The sequence below is a fragment of the Embiotoca jacksoni genome, unplaced genomic scaffold, assembly GCF_022577435.1.
Source record: "Embiotoca jacksoni isolate LCO1_2020_lvr unplaced genomic scaffold, fEmbJac1.0.p SCAF_94, whole genome shotgun sequence".
NCBI classification, from domain to species: Eukaryota; Metazoa; Chordata; class Actinopteri; family Embiotocidae; genus Embiotoca; species Embiotoca jacksoni.
In genome coordinates, this window is record NW_027185452.1 from 155,109 (window position 1) to 177,898 (window position 22,790).

General features: G+C 46.5%; 1 protein-coding gene across 1 annotated transcript in view; it reads left to right on the plus strand.

Moving 5' to 3' along the window:
* The window catches only part of LOC138193766 (inaD-like protein), a 66,869-nt gene that overhangs the window by 10,027 nt on the left and 34,052 nt on the right, over nt 1-22,790 (plus strand). The window contains 22 exon segments of the mRNA XM_069141976.1: nt 392-643; nt 1,049-1,151; nt 1,503-1,591; nt 1,873-2,002; nt 2,692-2,811; nt 3,462-3,523; nt 3,672-3,728; nt 4,201-4,335; nt 4,738-4,926; nt 5,522-5,581; nt 6,028-6,201; nt 10,726-10,935; nt 11,320-11,394; nt 15,852-16,133; nt 16,296-16,386; nt 16,525-16,588; nt 17,502-17,582; nt 17,664-17,735; nt 17,808-17,985; nt 18,554-18,664; nt 18,900-18,959; nt 19,573-19,672. Of these exon segments, the coding sequence (XP_068998077.1) occupies nt 392-643; nt 1,049-1,151; nt 1,503-1,591; nt 1,873-2,002; nt 2,692-2,811; nt 3,462-3,523; nt 3,672-3,728; nt 4,201-4,335; nt 4,738-4,926; nt 5,522-5,581; nt 6,028-6,201; nt 10,726-10,935; nt 11,320-11,394; nt 15,852-16,133; nt 16,296-16,386; nt 16,525-16,588; nt 17,502-17,582; nt 17,664-17,735; nt 17,808-17,985; nt 18,554-18,664; nt 18,900-18,959; nt 19,573-19,672 (2,695 nt within the window).

The following is a 22,790-nucleotide window of genomic DNA, read 5'->3' on the forward strand; positions in this document are numbered from 1 at the left end:
TGGAGAAGATGAATTCCTCAAAGAAAAACTAAAAGCTGGAGTCTTTAAAGACTTAATGAGCCTTTTAATCCTCAACTGCTCGTTACTTCCTGTTTCTGTTTCTTTTCCTTCGTCAGAACGAGCCGACAACATCGAACATGCTTCATACAACAACACGGATTAATTTCTGATATGTTAAAACTACTGATACTGCTCCTGTTTATAATCTTATAAATGATCAGAGGGTGAAAATACTCGATCAAGTAAAAATGATGTAAAAGTATCAAGTTATTTTAACTTGTAATAATACGTCATCATTTATTTGAAAATATACAAATACAAGTGAAACGGTCTGAAAATATGATGTTCGATTTGCAGTGTTTTCACTGATTGGCTTCTCTCCTCCAATCAGGACGGCCGCCTCCGCACAGGTGACCACATCCTCCGCATCGGGGCCACGCCCACCAGCGGCCTCACCAGCGACCAGGTGGTCAAGGTGCTGCAGGGGTGTGGGAGTTACGTGACCATGCTGATCGCCAGGGACCCCCGAGGTCAGAGGTCGACGGCGCCGGCTCCCCCGCCACCGCCCCCTGACTCCGCCCCCGTCTCCTCTTTACCGCCTCGACTTCCGGAGCTGGCGCCACAACGAAGGGTCAGCAACACGGTGAGCAGGCAGTCGTCACGACAACGTCAGAGTGACGGACAGTTCGTCAGGAGTGTCGACATCTCAGACTGTTTCTAAAAGAGTTCGTAGCTTCAGGTCTGTAAAATGGTTCTGATCCAGAAGTGTCTTCAGCTGCAATACCAGCGAGTGCCACTAGAGGTCGGCTCCAAAAAGCCTCCGGCTCCATAGACTCCCATTCAACTTCTCTCATCAAATCCAAAGTGAATAAAATGTGTCCATCAGTTATCTCGGTGTTGTTAGCTAAAGTCACTCCTTCTTATTAGTTTTCTGGAGGTCCATCTGAAAATAATCCCTCATTCATTAGAAAAGAAGATTCAAGAAGACCTGTTTTTGGGGGTTCAGACGTGTTTCAGACGTGTTTCAGACGTGTTTCTGTGTTTCCAGCCCAACCTGGAGGGATACGAGATCCATGAGGTTCCTCTGACCAAGAAGGATGGCCAGAGTCTCGGCATCTCCATCATCGGCTACAACTCTCTGACCAGCCACGGTGAGCCTGTCCTGATTATTGATTTTTGATCTGTTAACATTAAAATAACATGAAGATGCAGCTCAGTATTGATTACTTTACATTTCTGCTGCTTATTTTAACATGTAAAAACATTATGTATCTGTTGATGGTGTTTTGTTATAGATCTGACGTTATAGATCAGGAAGGTAGAAGCGAGGAAGCTGCAGCGGCTTCATCGTCGCAGCGCTGCAGCAGCTTTTCTGCTCTGCAGCGCTGCTTTTAACTGCCCGAATAAAATACATGAAACAATAACCCCCTCTGCACCCCCACCCCCCACCACCACCACACACACACCCCTCTCTCTCTCTGCGTGTCTGTCGCCCCGTTCAGATGCTGTAGGTGTGTTTGTGAAACATGTGGTTCCAGGAAGTGCAGCCGAGCAGAGCGGGAACATCCGAGTCCATGACCGGCTGATCGCTGTAAGGACCCGGAGTGTGTGTGTGTGTGTGTGTGTGTGTGTGTGTGTGTGTGTGTGTGTGTGTGTGTGTGTGTGTTTTGACCTACTGTGTTCAGTTTTCTCTAAAACACCTCAGATGGAGTTCAAGGTTTCGTAGATAAAGTTTTACAGTTTGTGATATGAACTGTCAGTTTTTATAAAACACTTCAATGTGTGTTTATTGATTGATCTCATCGGTAACTAATTGATTGATGAATATGTTTAACTGATTGATTATAGAAGATGTCTCACTCTGTCCTACAGATGGACGGCGTGAGCCTCCACGGTCGGACCAACCAGGAGGTGGTGGAGGTGATGAAGCGCACGGGTCAGACCGTCCTCCTCACGCTGGTCCGGAGGAGAACCCGAGGGCTGGAGAGATCGCTGGACAAAGGTAGGACACACAGAGGAGACGGGAGGAGACGGGAGGAGATGGGAGGAGGACATGTCCATGTTTCCGTCTCTTCTGAGGACTTCCTGATATTCTGCTGGTAAAACAAAGAAGTAAACTGTAGGAAACTTCTCCTCCTTCTCTTATTCTTCCTCCTCCTCCTCCCGCTCCCCCCTCCTCCTCCTCCTCTGTCCTCTCCCAGATTAAGATGATATATTTGTTTACAGTTCAGTGTAATTTTCCAGAGATTCTTCCTCCACCGCCGTCCACTGAGATTAATTCGCTGCTTCAGGGTCATTTTTTTTGTCTTGCGATCAGCCGGCGGCCTGAACTGGTCATCCTGCAGGCCAGAGAGGAGGAGGACGGGGGGGGGGGGCTCTTATCTCCTACAGACGTCTTCTCATTTCGTTACTGAGAAAGTGGCGACTTTTTTAACATGTTCTGTTATCAGGTGATGAAGACGCTGCTTCATCATCACGGATCAGTTGGGTTGTTTCCACCTGGATGAGGCTGGATGTATGTCAGCGTCTCCATGACAACCGAGCAGCAGGACTTCCTGTTGGACGCAAACTTAGAAGAAGTGATGGAACAGGAGGAGATGCATTCTTCTTACATACCTGTGTGTGTGTGTGTGTGTGTGTGTGTGTGTGTGTGTGTGTGTGTGTGTGTGTGTGTGTGTGTGTGTGTGTCAGTGGAGAGGGAGTTGTCTCGCGTGTCCTTGAGGAGGTCACTGGAGGTCACGGCTCGCTTGTCAGCGTTCAGCTCCACGAAGCAGGAAGCGACGCACCTGAACACATCGCAGCTGAGCAAAGGTGAGCACACACACGCACGCAGGCGCACACGCACACCCACCTCAAACTGCATGTAACCATGGTAACAATACACAAAGATGGAGACAACTGCAAAATGCTCAGAAGATATAAAACTTAAAGGTGACTGTTGAAACTTGTGGATCTGTTTAAACTGAAAAAACGTCATTAACGGTTCCTGAAGTGGGCGGGGCCTGCTGAGTCTGGAAACGGGCGGTTAAAGATCCCTCTGACTGAGCGTCTTAAGCCGCCCTCCTCTCTGAATTATTTCCTTTCTTTTTATTCCTCATTAGCTTTGCTAAGTGGCCAAAATGGCCCGCGGCCGACAGATGTAACGTGTCCGAGCTGTCCGGCGGCGGCGCGGCGATGTATCACCTCCTTCATTCACACCAACGCACACGATTAATGGTTCCACCGGGAACACGTTACACATGCTAATTTAATCACAGCCTGTTGTAACACTGCCAGAGCTGCTGCACAACACCTCCACATGGGGGGGGGGGGGGGGTTTCTGGTGGTTTTCCTCCGAGTTGCTCAGAGTTTTATGTTCAAACAGCTGCTGAAAACTTCATTCTGTCTTTGTGTGTGTGTGTGTGTGTGTGTGTGTGTGTGTGTGTGTGTGTGTGTGTGTGTGTGTGTGTGTGCGCGCGCAGCCACAGAGGCAGAGTTGAGGGCGAAGTGGGAGCAGGCTCTGGGACCACAGTACCAAGTCCTGGTGAGACCAAACACACACACAGTTCCACTGCTGATGATGAAAATGATGTCAGATCTTATTGTGTGTGCGTATGTGCGCGTGTGTGTGTGTGTGTGTGTGTGTGTGTGTGTGTGTGTGTGTGTGTGTGTGTGTGTGTGTGTTTCAACAGGTGGTGAAGTTGGATCCCGTCATTGAAGATGATGCAGAGCTGCAGAAATCATCAAAGGTGTCCAAACTGTAATTTATATCAAATAGGGTTGATGGAATAATAAAAGTCTGAAGTTCTCAGAGTGTTCCTGAACGCAGCGCAGTGATGCACACGGAGCAGCAGGAGGCAACAACCTTCAGGAGGAAGTATTCAGAGTTATTGATCAACATCAGCACCTGAGTTCACCTGAGAACAGGGAACATTAGTGATGTCACATCCGACCTGAAACTGGAGCAGAAACATCAGCCGAGTGTTCCTGAGCCCACTGACTGATTTCCACGTGGCTGTTTTTAAAGAATACTTCCTCATGAAGGTGGTAGATCCTTCGTGTGTATCACCGTGCTGCGTTCAGGAACACTCTGAACTTAAGGATCGGCCCTCGTTCAGTAACGTCCGTCGTCATGGAGACTGAATGTGTGCAGCGATGAATCCGACTTGTCATGTGTCCTGATGACCTCTTGTTTCCTCCTGATGTGGTCGTTGTGTCCAGCTGCTGCCCGTCCACACGCTGCGTCTCGGCATGGAGTTGGACTCCTTCGACGGACACCACTACGTCTCCTCCGTGGCCCCTGGAGGCCCTGTGGACACCGACGGAGCGCTGAGACCGGAGGACGAGCTGCTGGAGGTAAAACTCTGGATGTTAACTGACCTCAGGTCTGCTGGCAGTTTGCTCCATTATTCCTCCATGAAAACAGAGAACCATCTGAAACTCTGTTTCAATCATATTTAAATTCTTGGAACTCTATTTAAATAATATTTAAACTCTATTTGAACTCTTATTAAAACTCTTTTAAACTCTATTTAAACTCTGTTTAAACTCCATTTAAACTATTTAAACTCTGTTTAAACTCTATTAAACGCTATTTAAACTCTGTTTAAACTCTATTTAAACTCTATTAAACGCTATTTAAACTCTGTTTAAACTCTATTAAACTCTGTTTAGACTCTTTTTAAATTGTATTTAAACTCTTTTTAAATTGTATTTAAACTCTGTTTAAACTCTGTTTAAACTCTATTGACCATGCAGGTGAACGATGTCCAGCTGTACGGGAAGTCACGGCGGGAGGTGGTGTCGTTCCTCAAAGAGGTTCCTCCTCCCTTCACTCTGGTCTGCTGCCGGCACCCGACCTCTGACCTGGAACCAGAACCAGAACCAGAACCAGCAGCTGAACTCCAACCAGGACTAGTGAGACCAGTGCAGCCCAGTGTGGAGGAGGTGAGAGCACCGATAGGATCGTGTTATCACGGATCTCTCTCATCACGTTGGTTTTAAACTACAACTTTGTTTACAATAAAACTTGGGACTCTTTTGATGATGGTGTCCAGATGCCCTCATACCACCACTGATGGCTTTAGAACTGAGCTGATAAGAAGCTGGATGGTCCCTCTCCTCTTTAACCTGGAGGATGCAGCGTCCATGATTTCCAAACAGAATCTCAGATTGTGATCCATCAGACCTCAGGACAGTTGTCCACTTCACCTCAGTCCATCTTCAATGATCTCGGTCCAGAGAAGGCGGCGGTGTTTCTGGATCATGTTTCTATCTGGTTTCTTCTTTGGAGAGTTTTAACATCATTTGTGGACACAGCGATGAACTGTGTTCACAGACGATGGTTTTCACAAGTGTTCCTGAGCCCATGCAGTGATTTCCACTCCAGAATAGTGTGTTTTTAATGCAGTGCTGCCTGAGGGCCCGAAGATCACCACCATCCAATATTGGTTTCCAGCCTTGTCCCTTGTGTTCAGAGATTTCTCCAAAATCCAAAATTATTGACATGTATTATTTACATGTATTATTAACCCTCTGTCAGATGGAGATGAAGCTGTCGTCGGTTCTCTGCAGTCAGACAGTCCCGACAGACGACAGACAGGTACACACACCAACACACACACACCAACACACACCAACACACACACAGCAACACACACCAACACACACACACCAACACAAACACCAACACACACCAACACACACACAGCAACACACAGCAACACACACACCAACACACACCAACACACACACACACCAGCACACACCAACACACACATCAGGCCAGCTGTTCCACATGGAGGGAAACATGTTTTCTAATTAGTGTGAACAGAAGTGCAACTTTGTTATTTCTAATTAATGGACTCCGACATTAAAGTCGTTTCTGTACGATTGTTTTCCTGCGAACGTCTGAGTGAACAACGAGAACCTGACTTCTTCTTTTGGTAAATTAATAATGATAAAACATTATGAAAAGATTTGAATCAGAGTCCATCAAACTTCATCATCATGTAAAACATCTGGAGCATCTTTACGTTTGTGTTTCAGGAGCAGCTCTCTCCTGCAGAGGAGGTGCTGATGGAGGAGATGACCCCCCACAGCCAGGAGGAGGAGGAGCAGGAGGAGGATGGAGAGCTGGCTCTGTGGTCTCCAGATGTTCAGGTGTTGGAGCTGCAGAAGGAGAGAGATAAAGGCCTCGGCTTCAGCATCCTGGACTACCAGGTGAGAGAAGATCACCTGCAGCCCAACATGTCGTCTCAACAGATCATCAACACAATTACAAACACACATGCAACTAAAAACTATTTTATAACATACGTGTCGTTGAACATGACATGAACGTGGAGGACGGAGGTCCATTTGAGACAGAATCAACGTCTGCGTTTGGAACTTTAATCCTGAAGAAGAAAACGTTGAAACATGTTTCAGGTCCCAGATTACAGAAATTTAACAAACTGGTCAATCAGTTAGTTCCAGTTCAATAGATCCTTATGAGTCAGGCTGGTTAACCAACTAGTGTGGACCTGGATCCTGACCTGGATCCTGACCTGGATCCACCCTGCAGCCTCAGACGGGATGATCCTGGTGGATATATTGTACAGATGCATTCTGGGAGGACGGCCCACATGAATTGTGGAGAGATCCCACACCTGGTCTGGATCCTGAACGCCTCTGAACGGACATCTCCGGTCTCTGAGACAGATCAGAGGAGGCCGATGGACGGACGGGTGTCTGGATGCATCCCTGCAGAGCGGGGACGTCCTCTCTGTGGGACGGTGTGTTCACTGTCCCCCTCAGGAGTCCGTGAGTCTCAGATGGACAGAATGGTTTTAAAGTGAACTTGTTGTTCAGGTTTCCGTGGCGACTGAAAGATTTCCTGTTTTCTCTCCCGGCTGTCTGGGTATGAGATTTGGGAAACCCTGGTGTGTGTGTGTGTGTGTGTGTGTGTGTGTGTGTGTGTGTGTGTGTGTGTGCGTGTGCGTGTGTGCGCACCGTGTCTGTAGGCACAGCTTCACCTCCAAGCCCCCGCCTCCCCCCCACTCCCCCAGATCTAGGTGAGCTGCAGGTTACCTCCCTGTTGGTGCTCCGTGTCAGCCTGCACACACAGATCTGCCCAGGAGGCTGTCTGAGAGTGTGTGTGGTGTAGTCGGCTTTTCTTCACAACATTTCAGCAACACGATGAGAAATAAAACATCGACCCTGAACGCAGCTCAGCTGCTGAGAACCGACCGTAACGTCTGCAGTGTCCTTCTTCACGTGATGCTCGTCGACCCTGAACGCTCAACAAACAAACATCGTCTGTATAACAGAATAATCCCACAACGTTTCCAGACGTATCTCTACGGGCTGAGGGGGGCGCTACTGAGCACGCTCTGTAGGTCTGAAGCCACGGAGGCTCATGGAGGGAATGTCGAACAGTTGGGAGACTGATCCTGTTCAACGGAGCATCACAACATGTTCACATCATACGTGTCCTACACACATGGTGAAACCAACCATCAACCATCAGTGATGTCATCAACCATCAGTGATGTCATCAACCATCAGTGATGTCATCGTTGGTTTGTGAACGTTATGAATCCTCCAGTTCAGATTCTGTCCGTCACCATCTTTGTTAGTTCGGAGCGGTTTGGAGCAGGAAGTGACCATATTTGGACGAGCTGGGGGAGGAGCCAGCGGTGGATCTGACCGATCTGATCGGAAACCTGACGATACTACGTCCCGCCCACCGATAGCTGTAACCTGACTGCACCACAGGCCTGTCAATCAAACAGACACGCCCCCAAAAACAGGTCTTCTTGAATCTTCTTTTCTAATGAATGAGGGATTATTTTCAGATGGACCTCCAGAAAACTAATAAGAAGGAGTGACTTTAGCTAACAACACCGAGAGAACTGATGGACACATTTTATTCACTTTGGATTTGATGAGAGAAGTTGAATGGGAGTCTATGGAGCCGGAGGCTTTTTGGAGCCGACCTCTAGTGGCACTCGCTGGTATTGCAGCTGAAGACACTTCTGGATCAGAACCATTTTACAGACCTGGAGATGATGAATATTTTAAGTGTGTTAAATCTCCTGTGATTAAACACCAGAACCAGCAGCTGACAGACAGAATCTCTGTTTCCTCTCTGCTGGTGTTCCTGTCGATGATCTCAGGCCCTCCAGTGTTTCACCTCAGTCAAACCGACCTGCAACAGTTTCCACCAAATAAAATGAATCAACTTCCCTCACAAATCTTCCTCGGCTGCTCTCTCTCTCTCCCCGTCTCTTCCCTCTACATCTCTCGCCCAAGGGCACGTCGGCCGGCGCTGCTGCCAAAGTGTTTCCTGTTACTGACTCCGGCTGTCAAAGACGAGTGAAAGATGGCTGCAGGCAATAAGAGGAGAGCTGATCCGCCTGTCTGTACCCGGTGCCTTTACAACGGGACCGCTTCATATCTGGAGGTTCTGTTCGGTTTGGTTCTTTTGAGGAAACACGACGAAGCTCAGGACCATCCGTTAAAAAATGAGATATCAGATATCACCATCGATGTGTTCCTGACAAACACCAACATTAACCAGCATCCAGAACCAGGAGACCCGAACATTAACCAGCATCCAGAACCTGGACGGGTCGACCCAGAAGGTCTTCGGACCAGAGCGTCCACATACTTCTGGTCTTGGTGGTGTTCATTGGGAGAACCGGTAGAGAGCTGCTGGGCCTCGGAGGTGCCGAGAGGTCCGATATATTAGAATAAAAAGTTGAGTGTAAAAAGATTTTGACTCGTGTTTATTTCAGTTTCCAAAAAGCTCCCGAGTTTCATCAGAAAGGTCTAAAAAGTTGAGCAGCCTACATGAGGAACCTCGCTGCTCCGTGAGCGCTCACATCTCACTACTTTTGGCAGAGCACATTTTTAATTTCTTTTTTCACACTTCTCCTACGTGTTTCTGATTCCTCCACTTCTTGACTGCGGAGGCCTTTCTTTTTCCGGAGGATCTTGTAGGAGTGGAGGACATGAGTTCTGACTCCTCACCACCTGTAGCCATGTTGTTGGGTCTATAAATACAGCGCAGCTTTGTTCTGGCAGCCTCAAACTTGGCACGGCAGCTCGTAGCGCAGCGCGGGCGATGCCCAGGGTTCCTCACTGGGGAATTCACCAAGTGTACATCCGCTCTCTGCGGGAGAAGCTTCTCCTCCCTTCGGGGGTTTAAATCCCGGTTGGATCCGGCAGCAGGTCCTCCTGCTGGTTCTAAAAACTGATGGGACGCGTTGGGATGAAGTCTGAGAAACAACCTGCAGACTTCTGCTACTGCAACTTATTCTCTACTGATGTTTCACATGTTCCTCCCGGAACTTTATTTAACATCTCTAATCATTACAGAGAGCTACGACAGTTGAGAGCATGTTTCTGATAAAACTTGGATTTAAATTTAAATTACATTTTAAGGAAGTTTCTTAAATCTATAAATGTTTATAATCTCAGATCAAACCAGTGAAACTCATTAAATCTCCATTAGAAGCTGATAATCCAGCTCGGCCTGATTTTCACCGCAGCAACTCGTCCTCTGTTTTAAAATCTGACATGAAACATGACATACAGGCATGTTAGGACGTAACCATGACGACAAGACAGTTCAAACTCTGACAAGATGATAGCAGGAGCTCGTTAACGTGCTGCAGGAATATCAGTTATACTTCCAAACTTTTTATCATGGATGGGCTCATGTTTTACATGTTTTACATGTTTTACATGATTCTTCACGTTTCTTCACGTGTCCCAGTCTGTTCGGTTAAGTTAGGTTCGGTAGTTATTTTATTAATCCCCGAGTGAATTTTTTTTATTTCTTATTTGTTTTATTTATCTGTTCCAGAGTCCTGTCTGTCTCCTGTCGTCCTGTCCCTGTCCGTCTCTTGTCGTCCTGCTGTCAGTGTGTTTGTGTACTTCATGGTGTCTTTAATATCTCTGAGGTTTGTGTGAAGAGCAGCCATGTCCTCTGCATGTTTGTTGTTTGTATGAAAGGGGGGTTTGTCTGGTCTCTATCGCCCCCTGGCTGTCTGCTGCTGCTGCCTCTCAGAGTTCACCTGTTTACATTCTGCATATATTTTCTATTTTCTTTTCTCGTTCAGTTTGTTTTATGATGAAAGCATACTGGATGAGTTTTGGCAGCAAAGAAGGTTTTTAAATTTTCTTATATTTTGTGTTTTTCTGTTTCACTTATTTTCCTTTATTAAATCTGAGTTTATTTCTCTGTATTGAGCCCATGTTGGTACGGCATTAACAGTACAGGAGGAGGTTGATGATGAGATATTCCTGGTTATCAGTAATGTAACTCCTGGTTCCAGGTGGGCTTTTAAAGTTTACAGAAGGACCAGATCTGGTCTGCAGGACAAAACTAAACAGGAAGTAAATACACCCCCCAAAAAAATCTGCTTAGAATTCACTGAAGAAAACAGTTCAGAAGTTGCCTGAGAATCTGTCTGATTTTAAGTTTCCTTCAGTTTCACAGTGATCAGTGATGTTTGTGTGATTACCCATGATGCACCGCAGGCAGGAGCTGCTCACACACAGTTCTGCTACTGTTAAAGGGACAGTTCGAATAAATGTGGGCAGATAAAGGCTCAGAGAGAACAGCACTATAGAACTGTCGCTGACATCACAGCAGCATAAAGAATGACCTCTTCTGGTTATTCTTCTGGTTCTCGTCCCTCCTCCGATGATTGAAGGTGGACCAACTTGTCTAACTGTCCCCGCTTTTCTCTCCAGGACCCGTTGGATTCCGGTCACTGTGTGATGGTGATTCGTTCTCTGGTCGCCGGCGGTTCAGCTGAACGTCACTGTGGTTTACTTCCTGGAGACCAGCTGGTGTCTGTCAACCAGACCCATTTGGACCTGCTCACCCTGGCCCAGGCTGTGGAGGTGCTGAAGTCTGCCCCGCCTGGTACCGTCCGCCTGGGCATCCGCAAGCCTATGGTGGTGAGTCTAGACCTTCTGGTTCTACATCCAGACCTTCTGGTTCTACGTCCAGATCTTCTGGTTCTACGTCCAGACCCTCTGGTTCTATGTCCAGACCTTCTGGTTCTACATCTAGACCTTCTGGTTCTACATCCAGACCTTCTTGTTCTACATCCAGACCTTCTGGTTCTACATCCAGACCTTCTGGTTATACATCTAGACCTTCTGGTTCTACATCCAGACCTTCTGGTTCTACATCCAGACCTTCTGGTTCTACATCTAGACCTTCTGGTTCTACATCCAGACCTTCTGGTTATACATCTAGACCTTCTGGTTATACATCCAGACCTTCTGGTTGACCAGAGCTTTATAGCTCCAACCCAGTTTAATTTCCTGTTTGTTCAGGTGGAGCCAGCAGAGAGGAGAAGAGACGACAGCATCCAGGTGTCTCTTAGCAACACACAGCTACCTGTACCGAAGGTAAACACACAGACACACGCCTGTACTAAAGGTAAACACACACCTGTACTAAAGGTAAACACACACCTGTACTAAAGGTAAATACACTCCTGTACTAAAGGTAAACACACTCCTGTACTAAAGGTAAACACACACCTGTACTAAAGGTAAATACACTCCTGTACTAAAGGTAAACACACACCTGTACTAAAGGTAAACACACTCCTGTACTAAAGGTAAACACACACCTGTACTAAAGGTAAACACACTCCTGTACTAAAGGTAAACACACACCTGTACTAAAGGTAAACACACTCCTGTACTAAAGGTAAACATGCACACACTGGATGTACAGGTGTTCCTAATAAAGTGACATTTATTTCAAGTCTTATATATGTTCATAAAGTTTCAGACTAATTGAACCATTAAGATCTTTAACATTATTTTAGATCCTTCAGACTGAAGTCGGTCGCTCGTCTCGTCTTCATCGCTCTTCGTCTTCATCGATCTTCGTTTTGCTGCTTTTGACTTCAAAGACAGATGTTTGAAGCAACATGTGGTTCTGTTTAGAGTCCAGTCAGCTGAGGGGAATAAATCAGACGGAGTTTAACGTTCTCTGATTCAGTGACTGAATAATTTTAAAGAAGACTCTGATTCTATCAGACGCACCAAGATTTTGTTGACTCGTCTTCGGGAGGTTTTCTCTTCGTCTTCATCCTCCGTTCTCTCGTCCCTTCACCTCCCCTCTCCGCTTCACCTCCTCTCCTCTGTCATCTCTCCATCTCTCCCCACTCTTTTATCTTCTCCTCTCTTTCACCTTCCTTCCTCCCCCTCCTCTCTGTCTCTGAGAAGCTGCTGACTCAGCTCGATGGCTGAACAGTATAAAGTGCTCCATCAGCTCAACCAGCAGCATCACGCTCTTAAGTGAGGGTGGTGGTGGTGGGGGGAGGAGAAGGGACACTTCACCATCAGTACACTCAGTACTGCAGTACTCACTCCGTTTACCGCAGTACTCACTCTGCTTCACTGCAGTACTCTGATGACATTACTACAATACTCTAATATCATTACTACAGTACTCTGATATCATTACTGCAGTATTCTGATATCATTACTGTAGTATTCTGATATCATTACTGCAGTATTCTGATATCATTACTGCAGTATTCTGATATCATTACTGTAGTATTCTGATATCATTACTGCAGTACTCTGATATCATTACCACATTTGGGGAACAGAAAATCTTCAACGTGCCAGCTTACAGCAGAGTGTTCCTGAGCCCATGCAGTGATTTCCACTACAGAATTGTGGCTGCTCAACTGTCCTCTCCTCTGCTGTAGTCAACTGTACTGTACTGTACTCTACTGTACTGTATGCTACTGTACTCTCCTCTCCTCTACCGTACTCTCCTCTACTGTCCTGTACTGTACTCTACTGTCCTCTACTAGACTCTACTCAACTGTACTCTACTGTACTCTAGTTTACTGTACTCTACCCTACTCTACTCTACTCGACTGTACTCTTCTCTACCGTCCTCTAGTCTACTGTACTGTACTCTACTGTACTCTAGTCTACTGTACTCTACTGTACTGTACTCTACTGTCCTCTAGTCTAGTTTACTGTACTCTACCCTACTCTACTCGACTGTACTCTTCTCTACCGTCCTCTAGTCTACTGTACTCTACTCTACTGTACTCTACTGTCCTCTAGTCTAGTCTACTGTACTCGTCTACTCTACTCTACTCTACTGTACTCTAGTCTACTGTACTCTACTGTCCTCTCTGGTGTCCTCGTGCTGCGTCTGCCACCGTCCTCTGCGCTGCTGTTTTATTTCCTTTTTTATATGCAGCCCATTTGGCTGAAGAGGTTTTTTCACAGCCCACAGGTCTCTGATGGGTTTCCATAAAGCGAGCCGGGTCGGCGCCGTCACCTCGCCGCCGCATCGCTCTCTGTCACGCAGCCGGCTGACCAGAGAGAGACCCGATCCACGGCCACGCCTCGTTAACTTTTAGAGGTCATGTGTGGAAGACGTCGTCCTGTTTATGCAGATGAAGCTGCTTCAGTTCAGTCACAGAGAAAGTACAGCAGTACAGACGGACGTCAGCGGACGGAAACGTCTGCAGACAGCGTCGCCATGGTTACCTCCGAGTTTAACCTCCGTCGGGATGATTAGACGTGTTGATGACATCACTGATGGATGATGACCTCACTGATGGTTGACGCTCAGTAAAGATCCTTCTAGTCATCTCGCGTTTATCGTATTGATTTAATTATTTAAAGTTATAGTTATTAGGACATCAGAAAATGGTTTTAAATTCGGGGCTGATGGAGAACCACAAAACTTTAATAATCAGCCTTTAAAATAAAACTTGTGCAGCGAACACGTGAAGCCAGTGAAGAGCTGCAGCAGTGATGACTGAACATTCATAACATCTTTTTATATGAATCCATCTTGTTTGGCTGCGTCTGTGTTTCCGCCTCTTCGTTTTTTGGGTGCCAGTCTCACAAAAATGAGCCTTAAAATATTTCCCACCGACCTGCAGGCTGGGTCTGAACTCTGACCTGCGTTTCCACGGTAACGCCCAGAGACACCTGCTGACAAGAAGTAGGGAACACGGCTGTCGGTTTTGTCGGTGATGTTGTGGAGAGACGAGTTTAAAAAATGTTCTCGGTGACATATCTTTTTTTAATTTCAGGCAGCTTGTTAGAAAAACTCAGATTTTACCCAGAATTCACAGTGAAGATGAAGATGTTTGTGCAGCAGATAAACGAGATGAGAAAACGGCACATTTCAGCGCCGTCTGTCTGCAGTCCGACTTTCATCTCCGAGAGTTCGAAGCCTCCGCCGCCTCATCGTCTAATGGCCGAGATATTAAACGACAGCGTCTTTAAATCTTGTGAATATGAGGCCAGGCTGTCACGGCCAACACGCATCCGTCTGCAGAACACCCTGTTAGCGTTATGAGCTCCTCGCTGCCGCCGTCTGCTCCTCACCTCCATTATACGGCCGTGATGGGCCGGCTTCCCGGGTCCAAATTAAAAGAAGAGGAGCAGAGTCCTTGACGATGAGGCTCTGTCGATGGAAATTAGCCTAAGTGTTGTCATTAATATTTCCCGGCGTGGGCTAATGTCTGCGTCGTAATGTTAAGAACAGGATATCCCCGCAGTATCTGCTGAGGAGGCTCTTTGGGGAGTTGGAGGAAACCTTTATGTGCTCCGAGATGAAAGCTAATGTTCAAAGTAAGTCAAGTTTTTAGATTTAGTGTGAACTGCAGTTTCTGCACCACGGAGATGAAGTGGAGGCACGAAGCTTCGATCCCACAGTTCCACCCATCGACTGGGTCGTCGGTACCGAACCGAGCTGCTGTCTGACGGATCGGCGACAGATGGGATTAGTTTTATACCTCTGATGTCTTTTCAGATCAAATTAAAGTTCATGGTTTTTAAAGAGGCCGCGTTTTACCTGCACGGTGAACTAAGAGTGTCCCTGAATGCAGCACGGCGATACACATAGAGGATCAACAACCTTCATCAGGACGTATTCAGAGTGTCGTATCTTCATCAACATTGAGAGACGTTCACATTAACGTGAACATTTGTGACGTCACCATGAAACCTGAAACTTCCTCTCAGTCCGTCTTCAACGAGCTCGAGTCCAAAGACACCTGAATATATCATTCAGCATTAATGCTTCCTTCCAGATGTTCAAGCTACCCATGCCATGTGCACTAATGCATCCTGTACCATCACAGATGCTGGCTTTAGAACTGAGCTGATAACAAGCTGGATGGTCCCTCTCCTCTTTAACCTGGAGGATGCAGCGTCCATGATTTCCAAACAGAATCTCAGATTGTGATCCGTCAGACCTCAGGACAGTTTTCCACTTCACCTCAGTCCATCTTCAATGATCTCGGTCCAGAGAAGGCGGCGGTGTTTCTGGATCATGTTTCTGTCTGGTTTCTTCTTTGGAGAGTTTTAACAGCATTTGTGGACGCAGCGATGAACTGTGTTCACAGACGATGGTTTTCACAAGTGTTCCTGAGCCCATGCAGTGATTTCCACTCCAGAATAGTGTGTTTTTAATGCAGTGCTGCCTGAGGGCCCGAAGATCACCACCATCCAATATTGGTTTCCAGCCTTGTCCTTTGTGTTCAGAGATTTCTCCAAAATCATATATTTATACCCAGTCATGTTACTGATGTGTTGCCGTGGTAACCTGATTAGTTGTCAGATGTTCCACCAGGTGTGTTTTATCTTTACACAAATTTTCCAGTCTTTTGTTGATCCGGTTACAACTTTTTTAAGACGTGTTGCTGCCATCAAATTCAAAATGACCAGATATGTTTCATAAAACTATAAAAGAGATGATTTGTAATCATTTTAATAATATAATTAATCTAAACCTGACAGTCGTCGTTGATGGTTTTATTGATTGACAGGAAGTGGGTGTGATATCTTTGTCGTTTGTGTCTCAGGGTTTTGGTGACAACTCCGTCCTCCCTGAAGACCTTTGCCAAGAAGAGGAGGAGGAGCCAGAGCTGATCCTAGATGGAGGCCTCCCTCGCTACACCTCCTTTGTGACCCCTGACCTCCTGCCAGTGGAGGAGGGCAGGGAGATGGCTGTCGACGAAGAGGAGGAGGAGGAGAAGGAGCAGAGGGCAGATGAAAGGACGAGCTCCCTCCCCAGGAAACCCCCTCCGTCGTGGGAGGAGTGGAAGATGGCGTCCTCCTCCACCCGGGCCGGAGCAGCAGAGGAGGTGAGGGAGTGAAGCTTTTATTTTACAAGACGGAAGTGTGTTCACTGTGTAACTCACACACAGCAACAGGAAGTGAACATCAAAATAAAAGCATGTGGAGGAAATAAAATGGATTTAAACACCTGTGATGTCATCTGAAGGTGTTGTGTTTCCTGTGTTCAGATTTGGAGGCGGGACAAGCAGCAGGAGGAGGAGGAGGAGCTTCACAGATCAGTGCGGGAGAGCGTCGACTCTGTCGGAAACCTGATTCTGGGTGAGAGAAAACATCTGGATCTTCATCATCACCTTGTAAAATCAGACCGTTTTTCTGATGAAGGTCAGGAGATGAGGTCCTCACAAAGTTAGCAGGACAAAACTGTGTGTGTGTGTGTGTGTGTGTGTGTGTTTTCAGGTCTTCCAGACTTCAGAGACAGTGAAGCCGACTCAGAACTCACTCTGACGGACACCGACAGCGAGTCAGTACCTGCTGCACCTTCATCATCTTCATCTCATTTTCATCCTCTTCATCTTATCTCGATCTCATCTTCATCATCTTCATCATCCTCTTCATCTCCTCTATCCATGTCTTTTCATTCATGTCTTCCTCCTCTTCATAATTCAGTCTGTTCTGACTCCTCTGGTTCAGGTTGTAGAAATATATTCGCTCCGTTTTTCCCACGATGCACCACAGCCTGTAGTTCCACGTCTGTTCAGCTGGTGGCAGTAACGAGTCAGATAACATAGACAAAAAACAAAAAGATTCTATAAACAAAAGAAAAACAGATAAACAATCAAAGGAAAAATCTAACAAACAAACAAAGAAAAACCAAGCAAAATAAATAAACAAAAGAACAAACAAACAAAAGGAGAGCTGAGGTTCTGCTGGTCATGAAGGAGTCAGGTGATCCAACTTGTTGTTGTTGTGGTTGTTGACACAAACACGTCTGAGTTCTTGGTTTGCTAAATATTGTCGCCCTCTTTGTTCTGTTCTTTCATTTTTCCTCCTGCAGTCGTTTCCTGGTCAGAAACTTTGAATTGAATATCTTTTTTTTTAACCATCTCGTCTGTTTTGGTTTTACTATTTAAGACATTTAAAGAACCAGCAGTTAAAAAAAAGGAAAACATCAGGAGGTTCTCGACTCCTCACTGAGTGTTGGACAGACGTCTCCTCTGCTCCTCTGGCGCCCTCTGCTGATTAAAGTTGCCTCTGTAATAATGTGACATTATTCTGTTTGATCCTCACCTGAACACAGAATCATTATTTATAGATTTAGTTCCTGTTTATTTTCTTGTGATCAAAGGATGAAGCTGCGTTTTCAGATTATATTTCTCGTCTTGAACGCGTCACCAGCAGGAACATTCACATAGTTTTAATCTCTTCCTGCGAAGGTCTGTGAGGATGATGGACTCTGCGAGGAGGAAGAGGCGGAGCCAGGGAGGAGCCTCTCTGCCAATCAGAGGAGGCCACAGGTAGGAGAGCGTCTCTGCCCCCTGCTGGTTGGAGCAAGCGCTGCGGTGAGCACTGGGTCAGTTACCTGTCTGTCTTCACAGTGACCTGCCTGAGAGGGAGGAGGGGGAGGGGGAGGAGACTCCTACCTTCAGCCACTGGGGGCCCCCCCGCAGGTACCACACACACACACACACACACTCTCTCTCTCTCAGGGGAACAGCTGACAGGTGTGTTTGTACCTGCAGGGTGGAGGTGTGGCCTGTGGACGGTCAGTCTCTGGGTCTGAGCATAGTTGGCGGGCGTCACGTCATCAAGCGTCTGAAGAACGGGGAGGAGCTGAAGGGAATCTTCATCAAGCAGGTTCTGGCCAACAGTCCGGCCGCCAGGAACCAGAGTCTGAAGACCGGAGACAAGATCCTGGAGGTAGGAATCTGTCGGACACCTGGCTCACCTGAGAAGTGTCTTCAGCTGCAATACCAGCGAGTGCCACTAGAGGTCGGCTCCAAAAAGCCTCCGGCTCCATAGACTCCCATTCAACTTCTCTCATCAAATCCAAAGTGAATAAAATGTGTCCATCAGTTATCTCGGTGTTGTTAGCTAAAGTCACTCCTTCTTATTAGTTTTCTGGAGGTCCATCTGAAAATAATCCCTCATTCATTAGAAAAGAAGATTCAAGAAGACCTGTTTTTGGGGGTGTGTCTGTTTGATTGACAGGCCTGTGGTGCAGTCAGGTTACAGCTATCGGTGGGCGGGACGTAGTATCGTCAGGTTTCCGATCAGATCGGTCAGATCCTCCTCTGGCTCCTCCCCCAGCTCGTCCAAATATGGTCACTTCCTGCTCCAAACCGCTCTGAACTAGCAAAGATGGTGACGGACAGAATCTGAACTGGATCTGGATTATTGTCATCATCTGTAGGTCCTAACTGTGTGTGTGTGTGTGTGTGTGTGTGTGTGTGTGTGTGTGTGTATGTGTGTGTGTGTGTGTGTTCAGGTGTCAGGTGTCGACCTGCGAGCTGCCAATCACGAGGAGGCGGTCAGTGCCATCAAATCAGCTCCGAGCCCCGTCGTCTTCATCGTACAGAGTCTGTCAGCAGCTCCACGGGTACAAACACACAAACACACACACACACTAACAAATAAATGATAATAAACAAAACCTGATGTGAGATTTTACAGACAAACTATTCAAATAAAAAGATTTAAAGTGATCAGGACACGAAACAAGTTTTTAGTTTGTTGGAACATTTTGAGTTTGGAACTGTTATTTATTCTGTGTGTGTGTGTGTGTGTGTGTGTGTGTGTGTGTGTGTGTGTGTGTGTGTGTGTGTGTGTTGCAGCCTGTCTCTCTAACAGCTCCGAACTACAGCAGACAAAGAGGGAAGAGGTCAGAGTCTCCGGTGAGAACACACACACACACACACACACACACACACACACACACACACACACACACACTTTGAATTCTTGAAATGCACCAGTTCAGTGTTTTTCACTCAGTGTGACTCCTTTGGCGCCCAGCAGGGGGCAGCACCACCTCACCAACAGAGCTACTGCTCTCTCAGATCAGAACTGGAACCAGAACACTCTCCCGTCCAGATCAGAAGTATGTGGACACTGAGACATATTCTCCTCTTCAGGTCCTGAATGTTACATCCTAGATTTTACTTTGAGCAGATTTAAATCTCTGCTGACTGAAATCTGGACGAACAGTTCCTCCAACACACGGTAATCACTGTTTAATGGGCAGAAGTAAATGGACACTTGGCTGCTGAATGTCTCCTGAAAGTTGAAGCTAAACATGTGGTGAGTGTCCACTTACTTTTGGTTCCATTCAGTGTTTTATCTCTTTTATCTTAAATTAAAGCCCAGAAACAGAAATGAACCCCTCAGAACCTGAAGAACAGAACCTGCAGCCGTCCACATACTTCTGATCTGAACTCCAACAATGTCACTATGTTTTATGAAGAAGTATGTTTGTTTGTTTATTTGTTTGTTTGTTTGTTTTTGTAGAAACCAGAAGCAGCCCCGCCCCTTCTCAGAATGCCCCCACCATACAGACCTCCCAGCCAATCGAAGGAGGAGCTGAACTCTGACCTGGAGCAGGCCAGAGGTCAGTAACACACACCTGTAGCACCTGTTGCAGGTCTGGACCTGTTGCGGGTCTGGGCCTGTTGGATCTGTTGTGGGTCTGGATCTGCAGTAGGTCTGGACCTGTTGTAGGTCTGGACCTGTTGTAGGTCTGGATATGTTGGATCTGTTGTAGGTCTGGATCTGTAGTAGGTCTGGATCTGTTGTAGGTCTGGATCTGCAGTAGGTCTGGATCTGTAGTAGGTCTGGATCTGTTGTAGGTCTGGATCTGCAGTAGGTCTGGATCTGTTGTAGGTCTGGACCTGTTGTAGGTCTGGATATGTTGGATCTGTTGTAGGTCTGGATCTGTAGTAGGTCTGGATCTGTTGTAGGTCTGGATCTGTAGTTGGATTATCTCATTATCTCTGAATATCTTGGATTATCTCAGTGTCCTTGTGAAATCTTTGTTGAGAATCTCAGTTTATTGAAGAGCCCATGTTCATCCCAGAAGATCCAGAAGATCTCAGATGATCTCAGATGATCTCAGATTACCTTCTTTTCTTTCGACATATCTTGTGTGTTTCAGTTTATCTTCGTTAAGTTGTTGAATTCTTATTCGAGTATGTCAGAGTTTATTTTGCTGTGTGTGTGTGTGTGTGTGCGTGTGTGTGTGTGTGTTGAGGCCAGCAGTGTGTTAATGTGTGTGTGTTTCTGTCTTGCAGGCCTTGTATGACCCAGCAGTCCGTCCGTCCGTCCGTCCGTCACAGCTCAGAGAGGACCAAGTCTTTTAAACATGATATTTTATTCCTCTCAGATCTCCGTGCTCTTCTTCTTTCTGAGTTTTCTCCCTCTGGTTCTGGTGCGTTTGGTTCTGGTGCGTTTGTTTTAGTTCGGTGCGTCTGAAGCGGACGGACGGGGCTGTGAGGTTTGTTTCCTGGCTGCTGGTTGGATGGTTTAGCTGTTCAGATGGGCGGAGCTTATTTGTTTGTGGTTTTAAAGGGAGTTGGTGTTTGTTAGTCGAGATCTGATGCAGCTGATCTTAATCATGAATCACTTTATTAAAATTCAGCTGTTGGTGTTTAAATTCATCTTTAAATGAAAGTGAACGACATGTTTTCATCTTTAAATGAAGTGTAGATGGATGAATGATGTATTCTGGAGTTCAGTTTGTCAAATTTAACTGCAAATTAAAACCGTATAGATCATAAACATTAAAGTGACTCTTTGTTTTTCTAGTTAAAAGCAACATAAACTCAGACGTTGTTTGAGATTCTGTCAGACGTGTTTCAGAAGCAGCTTCTCTAAAAATACACCTGCAGTCTGTCTTTGATGGAAGCTGCATGAAGCTGCATGAAGCTGCATGAAGCTGCATGAAGCTGCATGAAGCTGCATGAAGCTGCATGAAGCTGCATGAAGCTGCATGAAGCTGCATGAAGCTGCATGAAGCTGCATGAAGCTGCATGAAGCTGCATGAAGCTGCATGAAGCTGCATGAAGCTGCATGAAGCTGCAGACAGGAAGAAAATAATCTGCTAACTTTTCAAAATAAAGCTGCTTTGGCCTGTGGAACAGATGAGTCTGAGATAACTCCGCCTCTCTTCATTCAGCTCATCTTGAAATCTAAATCTGTCTCAACCTTCATCTTCGGTGTCCAGTTGGTACCTGACAGAGCTCCACGCACACACGCACACAGGTGTGTGCGTGTGTGCGTGTGTGTGTGTGCGCGCGCGTGCATGTTTTATTTGTGTTTCTTAAAAGTAAACGGGTAAATTTACTGTGACCATATATGGGCGAGCTTCCCCCCGACTTCCAGAGGAGGAACCACCTTCTTCTAAAACCTCATTTATGAATTCATTTTTTTTGTTAATTCATGTCGAGTCAAAGCTCCTGAGACCAAAATTATTCTACAGTTCTCACTGAGATACAGACGAGTCTGCAGAACAGCATCAGTATGCTGATCAGCAACACACACACACACACACACACACACACACACACACACCGCTGGCTTGTTATCACACTAGACGATCTGTTACTGAAGCTGTTTCTACTGCACTGCTGTGTGTGTGTGTGTGTGTGTGTCTGTCTGTCTGTGTGTGTGTGTGTGTGTGTGTGTGTGTGTGTGTGTGTGTGTGTGTGTTCTGTCTGTCTGTCTGTGTGTGTGTGTGTGTGTGTGTGTGTGTGTGTCTGTGTGTGTGTGTGTGTGTGTGTGTGTGTGTGTGTGTGTGTGTGTGTGTTGTCCTTGACCTGATTGGTGCGGCCTCCTTCAGGCTCTGCAGCTCTTGTTTGATTTGAAAGTGGAGTAATGTGGTTATGTGCCATTCTGTCTGCTGCAGACGTTTGTTCCTGAAGGGGGCGCTGCTGCGCTCGTCTGCTGCACCTCCACCAGGAGGTTACGTAACCTGTAGGGAGGCGCTGCCTGACAGGTGCAAGTCAGGGAACAAAAGTCAGCCTGCAACGGGTTAATGACTCTGCAGGCAGGGGGCGCTGTGTGTAGAAAAAAGCAGCACAGCCCCGCCCCTAAACCTCCACCTGACCCCAAACCCCCCCACCCTCCCTAGGTGATGCAGCTGTCCTTGAGAGGAGTTGCACCCGGCCCCTGCCCCCCCTCCTCTCTGGCCTTGTTTCTGCAGTTTGTTCTGCTCTTGTTTTCCACCCAGCACGTGTCCTGAATGCGCTGCAGCGCCCCCAGCAGGTCAACGTGGAACATCTCAGGACGCAGCAGCTTCATTTTGAGCAGACGTTCATGTTTTGTCGGTGGATTTCTTCCTTCCTGTTTTTCCTTCCAGCTGTTGCTTGTGTTAAATTGCTGTTTACCTTTTTGTGATAATATAAGTCTCAGTTTTACTTTGTTCAGTCTCCTGAAATTAATTTCATGAAATGTTGTTGACGCTCGACAGATAACTTCGTAGCTAGCCGGAGGTTTGATTTAATGGCCAAACCTGCAGCAAGTATCCTGCGTACAAATGGACGTCGTGAGTTCGTGGTTACAACATTTAAAGTCGTGTTGCACCGTATGCTCTGCGTTAAAGTAGTTAAGTTGTCAAAACTGTTGCTAGGCAACGGCAACATGGAAGGTGTGTAAAAGCCACATAGGGAGAAGATGATCAATGTGTTCCTCAGACGTAGAATATTATCTAAGTTACGAACACAAACTGTACG